General features: G+C 44.3%; 1 protein-coding gene across 1 annotated transcript in view; it reads right to left on the bottom strand.

Moving 5' to 3' along the window:
- Window positions 1-16,602, bottom strand: part of CLMN (calmin) — a 70,983-nt gene extending 54,381 nt beyond the window's left edge. Inside the window, exon 1 of the mRNA XM_083732809.1 lies at window positions 15,447-16,602. Coding sequence (XP_083588935.1) covers window positions 15,447-15,528 — 82 coding nt within the window. The 5' untranslated portion in view covers window positions 15,529-16,602. The remainder of the gene's footprint in view (window positions 1-15,446) is intronic.
- Window positions 16,603-16,807: the final 205 nt, after the last annotated feature.

Below are 16,807 nucleotides of genomic sequence, written 5' to 3'. Positions count from 1 at the left end.
AGGACCTTCACTGCCTTCACTGGTTCTGATTTGAAAGAGAGGTAGATCTGGGTATCATCCGCATACTGGTGAACACCCAGCCCAAACCTCCTGATGATCTCTCCCAGTGGCTGCATGTAGATGTTGAGAAGCATGGAGGAGAGGACAGAACCCTGAGGCACACCACAAGTGAGAACCCAGGGGTCTGAACACTCATCCCCCACCACCAATTTCTGAACACGGCCCAGGAGGAAGGAGCGGAACCACTGTATAACAGTGCCCCCAGCTCCTAGCCCCTCTAGATGGTCCAGAAGGATGTTATGGTCAATGGTATCAAAAGCCACTGAGATATCCAGCAGAACTAGGATCTTTGTACAGTTCTACCCTTCTCTTCCATATGTATTTCAAAATCAGTCCGGCCTCATTAGTTAGTTGTATTATTATTTGCCATATCCCCTCAAGTATTGCATTTCTGAATAGGTATGTCAAGACTGGGCACCTCCAGGGCAGTTTTTTTTTTTACAGGTGTATTCCAGAGCACGTCACTGATGCAATAGAAATTTCTTAGTGGTTCTGAAATGCTTCCCTAATGTTACAGCAAGCCCAAAACTTATGTTCCAGGGATCTCACCTAGAGCCAAAATCTTGGAAAGTCCAAACACCTTGGGTTCAATGGCAGGTGGGATTGCCAAAGTCATTTTTCTCAGAACCCTGCCCCCTTTCCACTCCCTTTTATTTTTTGGGGGGGGCACACACATAAAGCTGTATGCACACTAGTTAAATGCACATAAGTTGTAGGCTTACTGTATTGCCTTCTGTAGGGGTACTCTTGCATTGTAGCACAAGAAAAATGGGACCCTCCAGCCTGGAACATTTGTGGTACAAAAAGTTACAGGGTTTATGCAGGAAGCCAAGGGACACGCGCTTCTTGCAAGCAAATCAGTTAAGTCCATCCCATAACTTTTGCAGGTGCAAATGTTATTGAAAGCTCAGTTGTGTATAACTGCCTTGAAAGCATCACGAGTACAAACCACGATGACTTCTCAATACAAATGAAGTCTGGAGGGGCCCCTAATCATATCATCAATTTAAGAAGAGACAGAAACAGAAAGCACCTCCAAATACTAAATTCCCACTTGCCTTTTAAGTCTGACTGATTACTGTTTCTGCACGGACAGTTCCTGACTGCAAAGCTGCAAGTCCTATCTGTTTGGAGAAATAAATCCTCCCCAAGCCCTTCTTCAGCAGACAGTCTCTAGCTGTTGCTTTGTGGGGAAAAGATGCTTGATTTAAAAGTGAAGCAGCATGGCCTTAAAACTGCAGATTGCGGCGAGGAGACGTAGTTCAGCTGCTTGCTAGGAAACACACCAGCAATTATGATCGAGTACACCCCCCTCCCCTGCAATTCCCATTGTTAAGACTCACCCGCCTCTACTGAATTTAGCTGAAAAAGAGGGATTAAATAATAGAGAAGGAGCTGTATTAAAAGAAGTTCAGTCAGTCCTCCGGTTTAGCTGGTAAGGATGAGGCTAACAATGGCTATCGACCACAATGTTCTCCCTTCACTGTGGGAGGCAGTGTGCCTCTGAATACCAGTTGCCGCGAATTGCAAGTGGGGAGTGTGCAGGAATTTTCTTATGGTCTTAACTCACTGTAAATTTCGACAACCTCAAACATGGATTATATTAAAGAACCAGGTTCACAACTAGTTTACAGACACATACACACCGTATTTTTCAGTGTATAAGAAGAGATTTTTTTAATTAAAAAATTATGTAAGAAATTGGTGGTCGTCTTATACACGGATATTGTCAGCATTGGTCTGGTGGGTGAACGATTTTCGGCAACCCTCCCCCAAAAAAGCTTAACAACTCTTGGCAATCTCCCCCATTTTCTAAATTTGGAGTCCCCCAAAACAGGGGGAATCTTGTACACGGGGCGTGTTATACACAGAAAATACAGTATATGCCACAGTTCATGGTGAAATGTACAAATTACACTCACTGCCAGCGTCAATATTTCCCTTTCAGAGTGTTTCCAAAATTCAAATTCTATCGAGCTGCGTGTTTTTAGCACAACCCTTGTAAGGCCAGCAGTGGGAGCTTCCTCCTTGTACAGTTTACAGATCACAAGTATGCAAATCTCATTCCTTGGTTGGGAAGTTTACTAAATGTTCTAGAGCTTCATGACGTAGCTTTGCACCCTGCAGATCTTGTCAAATTCATTTATTTTAATTACCATTCCTGCTCTGAGTGATAATGCTCCAGAGATGTTCCTGACAGCATAAATAGCTCAAGGTATTAATGAAAGACATTCAGCTGGACTATTAAAAATGAAATAAATGAAGGCGAAGATTCTAGGCTACTCTCGGAGTCACGCTACATGCTGTATTACGTAAGTAGGGAGCTCCGGCGTAACATGTAGTTTGGCCACCACAGCCTTTAGATCCCTGATCAGCAACTGGTCTACCAGGATGGCTGCGGCTTTGTCTGCTGCTATTATGTTTTTATATGCACTCAGATGGGTGGGGTATAAATAAAATAATAATAATAATAATAATAATAATAATAATAATAATAATAATAATAATAATGGCTTAAGCTAAGCAGGCCTGAATCTGGTCACTGTCTATGGTTGACTGCCTTGGAATGACATGCATGCCACCTCAGGTCCCAATATGGAAGAAAGGCAAAACGCAAATGGAAGAAAATACTGTACTTTTCTGTCTGTAAGATGCCCGCATGGATAAGACGCCCCCAATTTTGGGGGACTCAAAATTCAGAAAATGGGGGTGGGGGAGAGATGGCTCCGCTTTTTTGCAGAGGATTGCCCAGAGTTTTACAGCTTTTGGGGAGGGGGAATTGCCAAAAATCGCTCACACGCAGCACAAACACTGACAATCCCCGGCAGCCAGCAATCACCCACTTGCCACAGTGACAGCCAATCACAAACAGACCCTTCCCCAGCAAAAAATCTTTTACCTGACTGAGAAAAGCTGTCCGCTGGCAATCGCGTGCGTCCCAGAACAGCAGCCACCAATCGCGGCAGCCAATCCACAGCAGTGTTTGATGCAGAAAGCAATCACCACCCCCATTGGAGAAGCAGTAGCCAATCCAAAACAGCCCTTCTAGCAGCCAACAATCGTTGGTGACAAGCTCCTGCTTGCAGCTGCATCCAATCATCTGTCCACCACATTCACTATCCATGTATAAGACGAGGCACATTTTTGAACACAATTTTAGAGTAAAAAAAATCTTGTCTTATACAGTCATACCTCATGTTCCGTTTTTTCAGGTTGCGTCCCGCGGCGACCCGGAAGTACTGGAAAGGGTTACTTCCAGGTTTCACCATTCGCGCATGCGCACAAGTGCTAAATCGCGCTTCGCACACGCACACAAGCGCCAAATCGCGCAGCACACCTGCGTAGATACGACGTTTCAGGTTGCGGGCTTTTCATGTTGCGAACGGGCCTCCGGAACAGATCCCTTTTGCAACCAGAGGTACCACTGTACAGTGGTACCTCGGGTTACAGACGCTTCAGGTTACAGACTCCGCTAACCCAGAAATAATACCTTGGGTTAAGAACTTTGCTTCAGGATGAGAACAGGCAGCAGTGGGAGGCCCCATTAGCTGAAGTGGTACCTCAGGTTAAGAACAGTTTCAGGTTAAGAACGGACCTCCAGAACAAATTAAGTTCTTAACCCGAGTACCACTGTACACGGAAAAGTATGATACATGCAGGGGGCTCAACCCCTAGCTTCCAAAGGTGGCCTCTCAGCCACGTTCTGCTGCCACAGATGTCATTTTCTCTCGGCACCTTATGTCCCAAGTTGGCAGCTGGAAGGAAGCAACCAACATCTGTCGTGGGACCATGTCTGCCCACCCCTTCAGGACAACAGCATCCCACCTTTTCCGATGTGAGTTCTCAGACAGCTTAAGTGCTCCATCTGAAACAGAAGCTGCTCCTGCAGATTTAAGCACCGTCTGCGTCTAATGTCTCACTCAGTTGGCAGGAAGGCAGCACCATGGTAAAAAACCGAGTTTGGAAGAGAAGACAGCGAACAGAATATCATCATTTCTGCATGGATGACGTCCCAGGTGCCAGTGCCTGTTTCAAAGCTGATGTTTTTCCTCCTCCACTTATTCGAAGGATGAAGAGTGGCAGCTTCCTTCAGTTAACAGATGTCTCTGGAAATGCTATAAACGAGCCCAGATAAACTGCGGAGACGGTATAATTTCAAGGCAGGAGCAGGGAACCTGTAGTTCCCTCAGCCTAATTTCACGCAACATTCTGCAAGTACGTTAGTTCAGATCAGAGGGGGAGTTGGAAGAGGGGATCTAAAACAGGCTGGTTCACATGTTGCAAGGAACACTAAGCTGTCTCTACACATGTACAAGTGTTTGTGTGAAAAGGTGCTCACTTGATGACTCAACTGTTGTGTACGCAGGCATACAGCCTCTTTATATTCAGTGCTTCTTTTTCAGGGGGTACTCAAGGCTACACAGTACCGGAACCCCCCTTTTTTTTGTTAAAAAGCATGGCACTTACTTTAACAATTTCATGGTGAGTTTCATGGCAACTATTTTTCTAGGGAAAAAGCACTGTTTATACTCATTGAACTTTCCATGTGAATAACTGCACGGATATACAGTGGTACCTCGGGTTACATACGCTTGAGGTTACATATGCTTCAGGTTACAGACTCCGCTAACCCAGAAATATTACCTCGGGTTAAGAACTTTGCTTCAGGATGAGAACAGAAATTGTGCAGCAGCGGCGTCGCAGCAGGAGGCCCCATTAGCTAAAGTGGTGCTTCAGGTTAAGAACAGTTTCAAGTTAAGAACGGACCTCCGGAACGAATTAAGTACATAACCAGAGGTACCACTGTACAGCTCAATTACTTTGTACACAGACTATATACACTTGCTGAATGAGACACGCGAACAACCCTAGAAAGATGGAAGGATGGGGGAGGGAGAGAGAGTGTACGCACATGTAATGCCGCCCCCCCCCCCAAGTGTTAGAAGCTGAGATATATGAAAGCTAGGAACACCTTAAATCTAGGTTATGGACGCAACAATAGAATGTCTAGGCACTCTAGGCACATGTCTAGGTCTCTCTCACCTCCCTGTTAACAATCATAACACAACACAGTACTATCCTAATGAATAGTTAACATTATGCTGCCCTTTGACTGCAGCTGCCTGAGGCAAACGCCTCACTCTATCTGATAGTAGAGCCAGACCTGTGAAACCTTTCCTTATGCATGCCTCTCAAGTCCTCACTAAACCAGAGACCTGTAGGAGACTAGCAGTGAAGAGACAACATAAGGTGTGTGCTTTGTCAATTAATTGCTAGTCAACCTCTCATCCTAAAAGGCCTCTTAGAATGCCATCAATGTGGCCCTCCAGATCCTGTATCAAACGATCCCCGAGAGAAAAAGCAAGTCGCTTGATCCACATCTGGCGTTATCATTAACAGGTTGTAAATTGTCAAGCATCGTGATTAATAATGCGCCTATGTTTTCTAAGGACTTTACAGAAATTTTAAGCAGTTATTTGGTGCATTTCATTTTCATCATTGGGTGGGGTGGGGAGGTTCAGATTTTCTGCCTCTGACACCAAAATGGCTTCGGCATCTCAAGACAAGGAGTGTCTGAACTAACAGAGTTCTGATAACCATGAAGCTGAGGTCAGAGGATCTGTCCTTTTTCAAAGAAGTCAAACTACAGTGCCATAAAAATATACAATGGTACCTTGGTTTTTCAAACATAATCCATTCCAGAAGACGGTTCAAGTTCTAAAATGTTTGAAAACCGAAAACTCAACAGCCAACAGGTAGGCCTCAGGATCTTGCACTCAGCGGAAGCCGTGTGGCATGTTCGACTTCCGAGGTGTGTTTGAAAACCGAAGCATTTACTTCCGGGTTTACACCAGCATTCGAAAACTAAAATGTTCATCAACGGAGACGTTCAAAAACCGAGGTACCACTGTATAGCAAATTATGAATTCTATAGCTTACAGAATGGAAGCATGATGTCCTAGTAATTATAAAGGTGCATGTCATACAGGTAAGTAATTATTTGGCTGTAACAACAATGTAAGGCTATAGGAGCCTCCTTTATACAGAGTCAAGTCTACTGGTGCATTTGGTGTAAAACCTTTGACTTTGACTAGCAGTGGATTTACAGGGATTCAGACAGGAGACATTCCCAGCCCTACTTTATAGCCAGGGATAGCTCAGTTGGCAGAGCATAAGACTCTTAATCTCAAGGTCATGGGTTTGAGCCCCATGTTGGGCAAAAGATTCCTGCATCGCAGGGGTTGGGCTAGATGATCCTTATGGGTCCCTTCCAACGTTTGGGTTCTATTTGGAGATGCTAGGATTGAAACTAAGACCTTCTGCATGCAAAGCATTTGCTCTGCCACTGAACTACTGTATGCTCCTTTTCACCAAAGGATTCAGAACAGGATAATGTTTATGCAAAGCAATTCCACGTAACTCCATAAATTTCAACATGCATCTTTTTGTCAGTGGCTTTCACCCCGCTCACAAACTTAGATCCAAACATTTGAAGTAAACTTTCTAAACATAACCTCTCGCATTCTATTTGGGAACAAGCAAGATGTGATTTTTTTTCAACTTGGTCAAAAAGAATTCCCTGAGTTTGAGAAGTTCTCACTCAAGGTCATAAAAGGACTTTAGGCTAACGTTAGACTATCATATTCACAACAGGGTTTTTTTATTATTTATTTATTTTAAAAATTAGCAGCTCTGCTGGTGAACACATTTTGGCAGCCGAAATTGCCTTTGGCACCATAGCAAATGGTGCTTTAAAGCCCTGCCCTCTCTAAAAATCAATAAAAAAAAATCCCTCTGGACTTCAGAGTAAGAGCAAGGCAAACATTCTGTGCCACTTCAAAAACCTCACTGGTGCATTCAGATCATACATCACATTGGGTGGAAAAACAGATTGGATTTTTAACTGGATAACTGCTGCACCAGGTCCATTACATCAGACGATGCGGCCTGTTGCCTATGAGAATACATATAATATATTTGGCTAGTTAGTCCCTGTCATCCCAAAGCAATAACTCGGCTATAGTTAATCACTGCTTATCTTCTAGAACTGCATTTTTCATCTTTTTGTCAGGCTCCAATTAGTCCCTGAACAGATTTTACCAATGATGCACAGGGGGGAAAAACAAAAAACAAAGAGCACCAGTAAATTTGCCTTAAAAGACAACCAGCTGTATCCAATGTTAATCATACCCAGAGTAGACCCATTGGAAAATGGACATGAAATTAGATCCATTAATTGGGGTGGGTCTACTCTAGGTAGAAGTTAGTTGGCTAAAATTCTCAGCTATGGAGAAGATGCAACAGAATTCTCATACAGCATTTTATCCTTTTATTTGCATCATTTGCCTATATATTGCATTGTATCCTGCCCAGGTATCTAGAAGAATGGTGGGTTATAAATACCTTTAACAGTTAAATAAACATACAGACAAGAACCAGGTGCCAACCCTTAATTCAAAGTCCCATGAGCCCTGGGACAAGTAATGCACTGTACAGTAAAATGCAAACAAGAGCTTGCTTGCATGCAGAAATATACCTCTGTTTGCTTTTACCGTTATATTATATAGGCACTCAAGTGTTCCCATTTGCCTGCTACTTGGACAGTCTACTCCTGCGCATTGAATTGGTCCTCAGCACTAGAGTTTGCCAGATGTATATGCTTGGCTTGACATCCTACTGGGAACTGGGAGCCCATTTGGGCCCATGGCAGCTGCTTGAATTCCTGTGCGTGTCGGATCCCTGTACGTGGCTAGCTGGTTAGGTGTTGTTGCTGCTGCCTCCAGGCACAGGGAGATTAAATGCTTTGCATTCCACCACAAAGCTTTGAAAGAAAGAAAAAGAAAAAGACATTTAAGAGTGGCGAGCAGAGCAAAGTCCGTTTCATGGTGGCAAATACAGATGCAGCGAAATTTCTGTTTGGTTTTGTATGTAGTTGGTTTATACCACTTTTAATATTTGCTGGTTGTATTTTGTACTTTTTCTATGCTTACCCCCGAAAAGGGGCTGGTAGATAAACTGTATAGACATGAAACAAATATGTAAGCAAATAGGAAGTTCTCCGCTTATATAGTGGAATGGTACAGCCAATTATTTCAACCAACATAGCAACTGAAGAAAACTTTATAAAAAGTTATACTGCAAAGGTATTGTCTATTTTTCTTTTTAAAAATCATTTTAATAATAATAATAATAATACAGATAAATGTTGTGATGCCGTGTTAATGATGCTTGATTATTTTTTTTTATACATTTGGAGACAGTGTTAATATTTACATTACAACAATTTAGGTATGCTCTCAATTACAGGAGATGTTCTATAACAGGAGATGTCGCAGGGAGTGCTACTGAATGAGCCAAGAAACTGGGCAGAAAGCTGAAGGAATGGTTGGAGTTTATTAGCTGGAGCAAAAAAGCTGTGCACACAGAATAGGAATGTGAAAACAGCAGTGCAGGGGGTGGGGGGGGACTACTAAAGAAAGAAAAAGAAAGTATGTGTTAATGTGCAAATTGGCCATCAGTATTATGACATGAAAAAAATTGTAACACTAGGAAACTGGAGAAAATTTAGCACATGGTGGTTGATTATAAACAATAGTAGCCCAACTCAAAAGCAGACCCATCAAAATCAATAGACTTAAGTGACTCAAGACCATTAATTTCAGTGGGTGTACTCCAAGAATGGCTTAATTAGATATTGCCCTTTGGGGAAAAAAACTTTCAAAAGAGTAGGTGCACAAAAATATTTATTTAGTTACTTAAGTACATTTCTGCAGTTCACTATAATGAAAACCATAAAATATAAAACACAGACACAAGGAATCTAAAACCAACCGTGCAGTATAAAACCTACAACAGAGAAAACAGCAGCACAAAAGGTATAAAGATTAGTAAAACACTTTTCTAATGGCCCTGGAGGAGTAAAAAGATCTTCATCTGGCACCAGGAAGACCACAGCATGAGTGCTAGGTGGGACTCTCTATAACAACCATAAAAGCATAATATTTGTTTCAACATTATAGCCCTTCTTTCCTAGATTTTATTTGACAAATGATAAACACCATGTATGTACTCTTTAATATATGTGTGAATGCGTGATCTGCAGTGTTAGTCAGATGGACCCACTGAAGTCAAAGGATTTAGCTTGTCAATTTCAGTGTGGATCTATTCCACTGAAGGAGCGTCACCACCCCCATTGTTCAGCCCGGACACTGAGGTCCAGCTCCAAGGGTCTTCTGGCAGTTCCCTCACTGTCAGAAGTGAGGTTACAGGGAACCAGGCAGAGGGCCTTCTCAATAGCGGCACCCACCTTCCCATCAGATGTCAAGGAAATAAACAACTATCTGACTTTTAGAAGACATCTGAAGGAAGTCCTATTTAGGGAAGTTTTTGATGTTTTATTATGGTTTTAATATTCTGTTGGGAGCCGCCTTTTAAGTGTTGTTAAAAATGTTTCCTTTTAAATTCTACGGCAGTGGTCGGGAAAGCTCGAAAGGAGCAACGATGAGCTTGAAACGCATGTAGCCTGAACCTCACAACCTTCCTAGCACATATTGAGATATATGTGTGTTTATGTTTGTGTACACTCTCTCTCTCTCTCTCTCTTACAGACTGGCTGCAGGGGTGCCATCTCACCCTCAAGAATGTGGGTGCCCACCACCACAACACAGGCGTGCTACGTCACATGCACATACATGTACATAGCACATGCCACATCACACGCACAACGTGCAGGTGTGTACATGTGACATTGCATGTCAGCCTTGCAGTGGTGGCAGCGGCTGCTCTTCCTCCTCCTCACCGCAGCCAGCCAGGCACCCTTTTCCACAGGAGGAGCTCAGACTCCGAGGAAAAGGGGACCTCGCTGGCAGGCTGGCTGCAGAGGGCAGAGCTGAACTGCTTCTCTCTTGGAGGCAGCGCCACTACTGCCTGCCAGCTTTTCTTATTGACTTTGTGGGTGCCTGGCCCCCACAATTACATTATTGTGGGTGCCCAAGCACCCATGGCCCCCTGGAGCTGGCTCGATTCTCGTTTGTGACTTTAACTGCAAAAGTCTACTGCACTTTTCAACAAACACTATAAAAAGGTGGCGGCTCAGTCCTACGCAAACAGTGCAATCCTATGTACGTTTACTGAGGAATAAGTCCAACCACTGTACTTAATAGAGCTTGTTCTCAGGTAAGTACAGTGGTACATCAGGTTAAGTACTTAATTCGTTCCGGAGGTCCGTTCTTAATCTGAAACTGTTCTTAACCTGAAGCACCACTTTAGCTAATGGGGTCTCCTGCTGCCGCCGCGATGCTGCAGCACAATTTCTGTTCTCATCCTGAAGCAAAGTTCTTAACCTGAAGCACTATTTCTGGGTTAGCGGAGTCTGTAACTTGAAGCGTATGTAACCTGAAGCGTATGTAACCCGAGGTACCACTATATGCATAAGATTGCAGTTTCAAGTCACTTGCTCATGCGCAACACGATCCAAACCGAGTCCCACTGAGTGCAATGGAACTTGCTTCTCAGCCAAGTGTGCTTAGGGTTGGTATTAGTAGAAAACAAGTCTGTTATAAAACAGAAACCACGTCGCTTCCCATCAACTGCAGCAATTTTCTCTGCATGCTTTCCTGTCGTATTAAGAACATTTGCTCCCTGCTCCTAATGATAATGGCATGTAATCCCAAACCTATTATTTTAATACAAGGTACAGCTATACTTCAGCTTAACATCAACTGTTGATTAAAAAGATGGGGATAGGCTACATTAAGCAAATTGTTTTCCCATCCCAGTATAACCACAGCTCTTCTTTTACTGTTACTTGAGTTGGCACAGCCCCTGCCAACTCAGGCTTACTGGAGAGGAGCAAACATAAACTTTGCTGGACATATCTCATCCATACAGAATGAAAGCTAATGAAAGTCAATACAGCTTTGCTATTGCATTAGCCGATCTATAGGCATTGCAGATAGAACAATCCATGTACCATTTCTCCTTTAATTTGCTCTAGCGAGGTTCTATTGCAAGGTTTTATCGCCAGTCACGTTCTGGTCTATTCTGACAGAGTGCTGTAAACTAGGCTGGTTTTCCCAGTGAAATTTCTTTCCTAGCACAGTATACACCTTTGCAGTTGATCCTAAAACTACCACTATAAATCTACTGCTGGACTCCCCTTTAGACCAGCTCTGCCAGAATAAAATTCCAACCCAGGGAAGTAGGACCTAGGGCCCTCCAGACACTGCTAGACTAAGTCCCATCTTCCCTGTCCACTGGCTGATGCAAGTAGCAGCTCAAAGCATCTCAACACTTCTAAACGAGTTCCACTCTCTCAAAATCATGGCTTAAGATCATTCAATTATGGCCAGACTCAACAACAACAACAACAATTTCTATACTGCCCTTCATCTGAGGGTCACAGGGCGGTTTACGATATTAAAACACAAAAATGCACAGCATAAAAGCAAAGATCTGAAAATAAAGTTCCAAATCAAAGGTTAAACTTCACTTTCAAAGTGAACTAAAAGAGCCCCCAAACCCTGCAAAGATCACAGGCTCTCAAGTTGCTTTGTCTACCTCACAATATTTGACCTTTAAAGAAAAAGAAGAAGAAGAAGAACCAAGATTGTTACAAATACTGGCCTTTGAATAACAGATTGTCAAGAAAGTGCCTGGGAGAAATACTCTAAAATTACTTCTTCGGGGATGGCTGTGTCAGGTACCTAGAACAGAGATTTTGAGGAGGAGCATCAAAGCCAAACTGCATCATACACATGCCTCTAAGCGTTCATGGAAGTCACATTTAAGTGTATTTCTGTTAGCAACCAGTTCCTCGTAGTTCCTACTGATCTTAAGAGGAAGACTATTGCCTATTGCATCTGGGCCAGTAGCCCATCTAATTCTTCATTAACCGGCAATAGCTCTCCAGGTTTTTCAGAGAGGACTCTTTTCCCATCTCCTCCCTGGAGATGCTGGCGACTGAAGTTGGGACCTTCTGGAGGAAAAGCATGTGCTACAGTCCTTCAACCTTGCATGATGAAAGCACGCAAATTATTGCTTTTAAAACTCAACCTAAACATGTCAACTCAGGCCTAAGCCCATGCGAGGATTATAACTGTAAAGAAATTCAAGCTGGCGTGGCACAGAACTGGGGGCTGGGTAAAGAGAAAATTCTGGCGAGAATGGGCACTTAAGAAACATAAGTTCAATGGTAACACTCGAGAGAGATACATACTGGAAGGACCATTTCCTTCCTGTAGCAGCATGGACTCTGTGTCCAGTCCTTTGCAGAAATACTACTGCAGAACAACCTTGACCCAGAAACGTCTGAATTCCCAACTGTGAAGGAATAAGCCTTATTTGATGTTCTACCACAGCTCTGGAACGCTGCGCAAGAGACTCTCTACACCCTCCCCCCCAAAAAAACCAAACCCTTGACAAACATATAAATTGTCCGGAGGAATTTCATAGGCGTAAGGCCACTGAAAGCATTAGTTGTAGAAAATGTTCCAGGCAAGTCTGAGGAAGCCTCCCTCTCTTTTACTTATTTCAAATATAAGGATAACCCAGCCTCTCAATACAGAAACCAGGGCATGCATGAACATAAACATACAAACACACACTTAAGAGTCCATACTTGCAAAGATGGCTTCCATAGTCTCTAGCTCTTCCTAGCTATCTATATGCAAGCAGTCATGTTCAGGAACACATGATTTAAACTTAGTGACCTAAGAGGAAGAGTGCTGGGGCAAATGCCTGTAATCCTGAAAGCAGAGGCTGGTGGATTGCTTGAGCTCAGGAGCTGGGGGCTGCTGTGGGCTATGCCAATCAGGTGTCCGCACTAAGTTCAGCATCAATAGTGAGCTCCAAAGGATGCCATTTCTGAAAGTTACCCATTGCCAAGAGTAAAAGCCATCCTAACGATGTCACATTCTTGGAGGGAGGGTTGACCAGGTACCACAGATATCCCATGAATAACATGGATATCCCATGAATAACAGCATGGACAGCCCTTCCTGTTGCCATGTTGGTTCTAGATCAAAAGCTTGGCAACCTGTGGCCTTAGGCCTCATTTCATGCAGCCCTTGGCCCAGTTTCAAAATGCCTCTGCAATTGATCAGGACCGCTGGCGAGAGTGATTTGTCCCTCCCTTGGCAACCTACTGGCCAGGTATGATGAAGAAGGCACAGAGAGAGAGAGATGGGTGGCAGAGAGAAAGAGAAGGAATGGCCTGTCCAATTTGTCCTCTAGCCCCAACCGCTGCTGGCTTTGGCTCCTGATTATTACCCTCAAAGGAATAGACTGATTTCACAAAGTTAAGTTAAGTTAAGCTAAGCAGATATATAAGATTGAATGTTTAATTATTAAGATACAAAAATACAATCTCAATAATAAAGCTATAAAATAATAATAAGGAAGTCACACATGGAAGACACAGGGCAAGAAATAAGAAATGGATAAATGTTGGTACATAATGAAATGTGAAAATGTGAATTTACGAATATAATGTATATGTATCATTATGTAAAGATTTCACATATGTATTGCAACATTAATAATAAATAAATAAAAGGAATTTGCTCCCAGAGAAAAAGGCTGCCTAGCTATCCTCTAGATCAGTGGTTCCCCACCTCTTTTGGCCATGCCCCACCTAAGCATCTCTAAAATCCTGATGTCCACCCCCCGCCCCGTGACATATAATTCTTATTATTCAAAAAGTGGACTCCTATTCACGTGGAGGAAACCTAAAAAGCCATTCACAGTTAATAACTTATTCTTGAATTACCCCCCTTAAAAATCAAATTGACCCCCTGTGGGGCATGTGCCCCATGTTGGGAACCACAGCTTTAGATGATACTGTGGGTCTTCTGTCAGGTACGATTTTAATGGGCTTTTCCACTTACCCAATGAAAGCTTAATTTTTTTAAGCTACCTGATGTGGAGGAGGAAGCAAGGGCAGATTATAGGAAACAGTCCATTACAATTTCCCAGGAAATTTTCACTGCCCTTGCTTAACCATGCTCCAAATTATATACTTAGCACATTTATTCCCTTAATCCGCTGAAAATGTGAGTATTTGTGATAGGCTTTAGAAGCTGTGGAGGAGAAAGAAAGGACAGTGCAAGGATGTCTATGAAATCAGAGTATCCAGCCTTATGAGTCCATTAGATCAGGACTAGGTTAGATGTAGGCCTTGCCCTGTCTAGCTTTCTTTTTTACTAAAATCTTCATGGTCTATCAATGTACAATGCAAGAATGCACACCCAGAATCTACTGCCATCTATACAAAATACCATCAATATGACTGGCATTTCAGGAAGTATAAGTGGAGGGAGAGAAGAGATGAAGGCAGCAGCACTGTATACTGTATATTGCTTCAGTTGCACACACTTAAACTTAGTTGCCGTGGCGCATGGGGAGGTTATGGAATGGCTAATCAGTGCTATGTGCTCCTGAGAGGACATTATTGCTGAAAAAAATGCCTTGCTTGCTCAGACCGGGGCCCATCAAGTCCAGCATGCTTTGCAAGAATCCCAGCAGGCCTTGGGGGCCTAGAAATTGGCCCAGTGGTTTCCCAGTGAACCATGATATACCGTCACATTACCATATTTACTCAAATGTAATGCACACCTTTTCTGGCTAAATTACATTATGAAAATTAGGTTACGAATTAGCTCTGATGCCCCATTTACATTCGCCAGCAAATACTTTTTTGGTTTCAAGGCTCTGAAAATGGAGGTGTGCGTTAGATTCGACGGTGCATTAGATTCACGTAAATACAGTATATCCCATTTTTAGGTTCTCTGCAATGCTGATTGCTTCAACTTTTCCTAAAGTTAAAGACCAAAGCTAACGCACATACCCGCTTCTCCTTCTGCGCACAAGTCTTTCTTTCTATGATTTCCAAGCAAAACATTAGCAGCAAAAGCAGAGTGATACCTTCAACAAGTCACCTAAAATTACATCTTTGGCCTCCTCCCATTCCCCAGTCCTGCATACACAAGCACCCCCCCCACCACCAATTCCTCTTCGTGCCCCAGCGTCAGCTATTTTATCCTTAAGTTTACACACATTAAGATAAACACCCATATACTTTCGTTTTATTTTTTGGTCTCCCAGGCACAGCGGATCAAAGCAGCCAGCGAATGGGAAGCTGTGGTCATATGCACAGGCGGAATTAAGACGCGGGAGTTGGGGGGGAGGTAGAGAAGGAAGGAACCGGAGTTTAAAATCCCCAAATCGAATCCATCTGGAAGCCAAAGCCGGAGGGGAGCACGCTCTTCGGGTGCGGGCGCGCACGCCGCACGCGCGCACACAAACTCGAAACACGGAGGGGCAGGATTGGGGTGCGGGGTGGGGGTCACAAATATAAACATCTAGGTATTTTATTTGTTTGCTTTTACCTTGGAGATTTTGGACTCTGATGTCGCTGATCTGTCCGATCAGCTCCTCCCGCTGAAACCAGTCCCATTCGTTCCCAGCCATGAAGGAGCGAGGCAGAAGTGGCGATGGAAACGCCGCGGCTGCAAAAGCGGGGGTATCCCTCTCTGTGAGATCTCTCTCTCTCCCCCTTCTCCGAAAGCGCACTCGGGCGGAGGCAGGACCGGGGGAGAGAGGGAGAGCAAAACGAGGAAGAGAAGGAGGAGAGAGAGAGAGAGAGAGAGAGAGAGAGAGAGAGCGCGCAACCGGCAGGGGAGCGATGGGAGGGAGCAGGAACTGCTTGGCCAGAAGAGTTTGGGGAGGGGGGGGGTGGCGTTCAAAGCCACTGAGCAGACACAGGAGGGGTATAGGGAGGGTGGGTCCGAAAAAAAAAAACCAGACCTCACATTTACGCACAGGAAAAGGGCAGTACGCGGAGGAGAGGGATGCAGAAGGTATAGGGAGGGGGCTGGCTGGAGAGGGACCCGGAGCCTCTTCTGGACGGGAAGGATAGCCCCGCGCTCTCCCCAACTCTTCCTACCCCCTTCCCGGTGGGTTCAAGTTTTTAAAGGACGGAGGTGAAGCCTGAGGATTCTCGGTTGCATGTTGTGATGTTTCGCACAGAGGCGACGCAGCCGCTGGTTTGAGTGAGGAATGAGCCGCCGCGCAGAAATGCGCACACAAACACCACCTGGTTAATGTTTACTGGAGAGCAAGACGCGTAACGCTGGCGCCGGCCACCCATTCACACGCCTCTCTCTCTAGGCCAACGTCAGCCTCGCCTCCTCTGCTCTCTTTTTTTTCTGGCCAAGAGGATAGAAAAACAATCGCCATCTGATTAATCATTTTTTTCCAATTGCCAATTGGTGGGTGGGTGGGAGGGAGGCAGGAAGGAAGGAGAAGGGGGGGGGGTCTCCAAATCTCTGGGGAAAGCAAGCAGATATTCTGGTTAGCGCGACCGTCCCCAATGCCGGTAGCAAGAGCAGCAGCAGCAGCCCCCGTTTGCAAAATGAAGACATGAGACCAAGCTCTGCATTCCTGCCTGGGGATTTCAAACCGTGTGTGTGGCGGAGAGGAAAGGAAAGCAGCGCAGTGGGGCGGGAGGGAGGAGATCCGTATCACCCGAGCAGAAAAAAAGGGAGGAGAAAAAGGAGAGAGAGAGCGCAGGAGGGACGTGAGGAGGAGCAAAACCCTCCAACCTGTAGGTTCCGGGGGCATCCAGGACTCAAGGAAAAATAAACAATGCAAATGTTTTTAAATGCCCAGAAGAAGAATTTGGGCAGACTGGTTAATTTCTACGAGGGCTTCTTCCGGTCCTACCGTCTGCCAGTAACAAGCTGCAACA

Source organism: Podarcis gaigeae (assembly GCF_964106915.1).
Source record: "Podarcis gaigeae genome assembly, chromosome: 1".
In the NCBI taxonomy this organism is placed as follows: domain Eukaryota; kingdom Metazoa; phylum Chordata; class Lepidosauria; order Squamata; family Lacertidae; genus Podarcis; species Podarcis gaigeae.
This window is presented reverse-complemented; position numbering and strand designations above follow the sequence as displayed.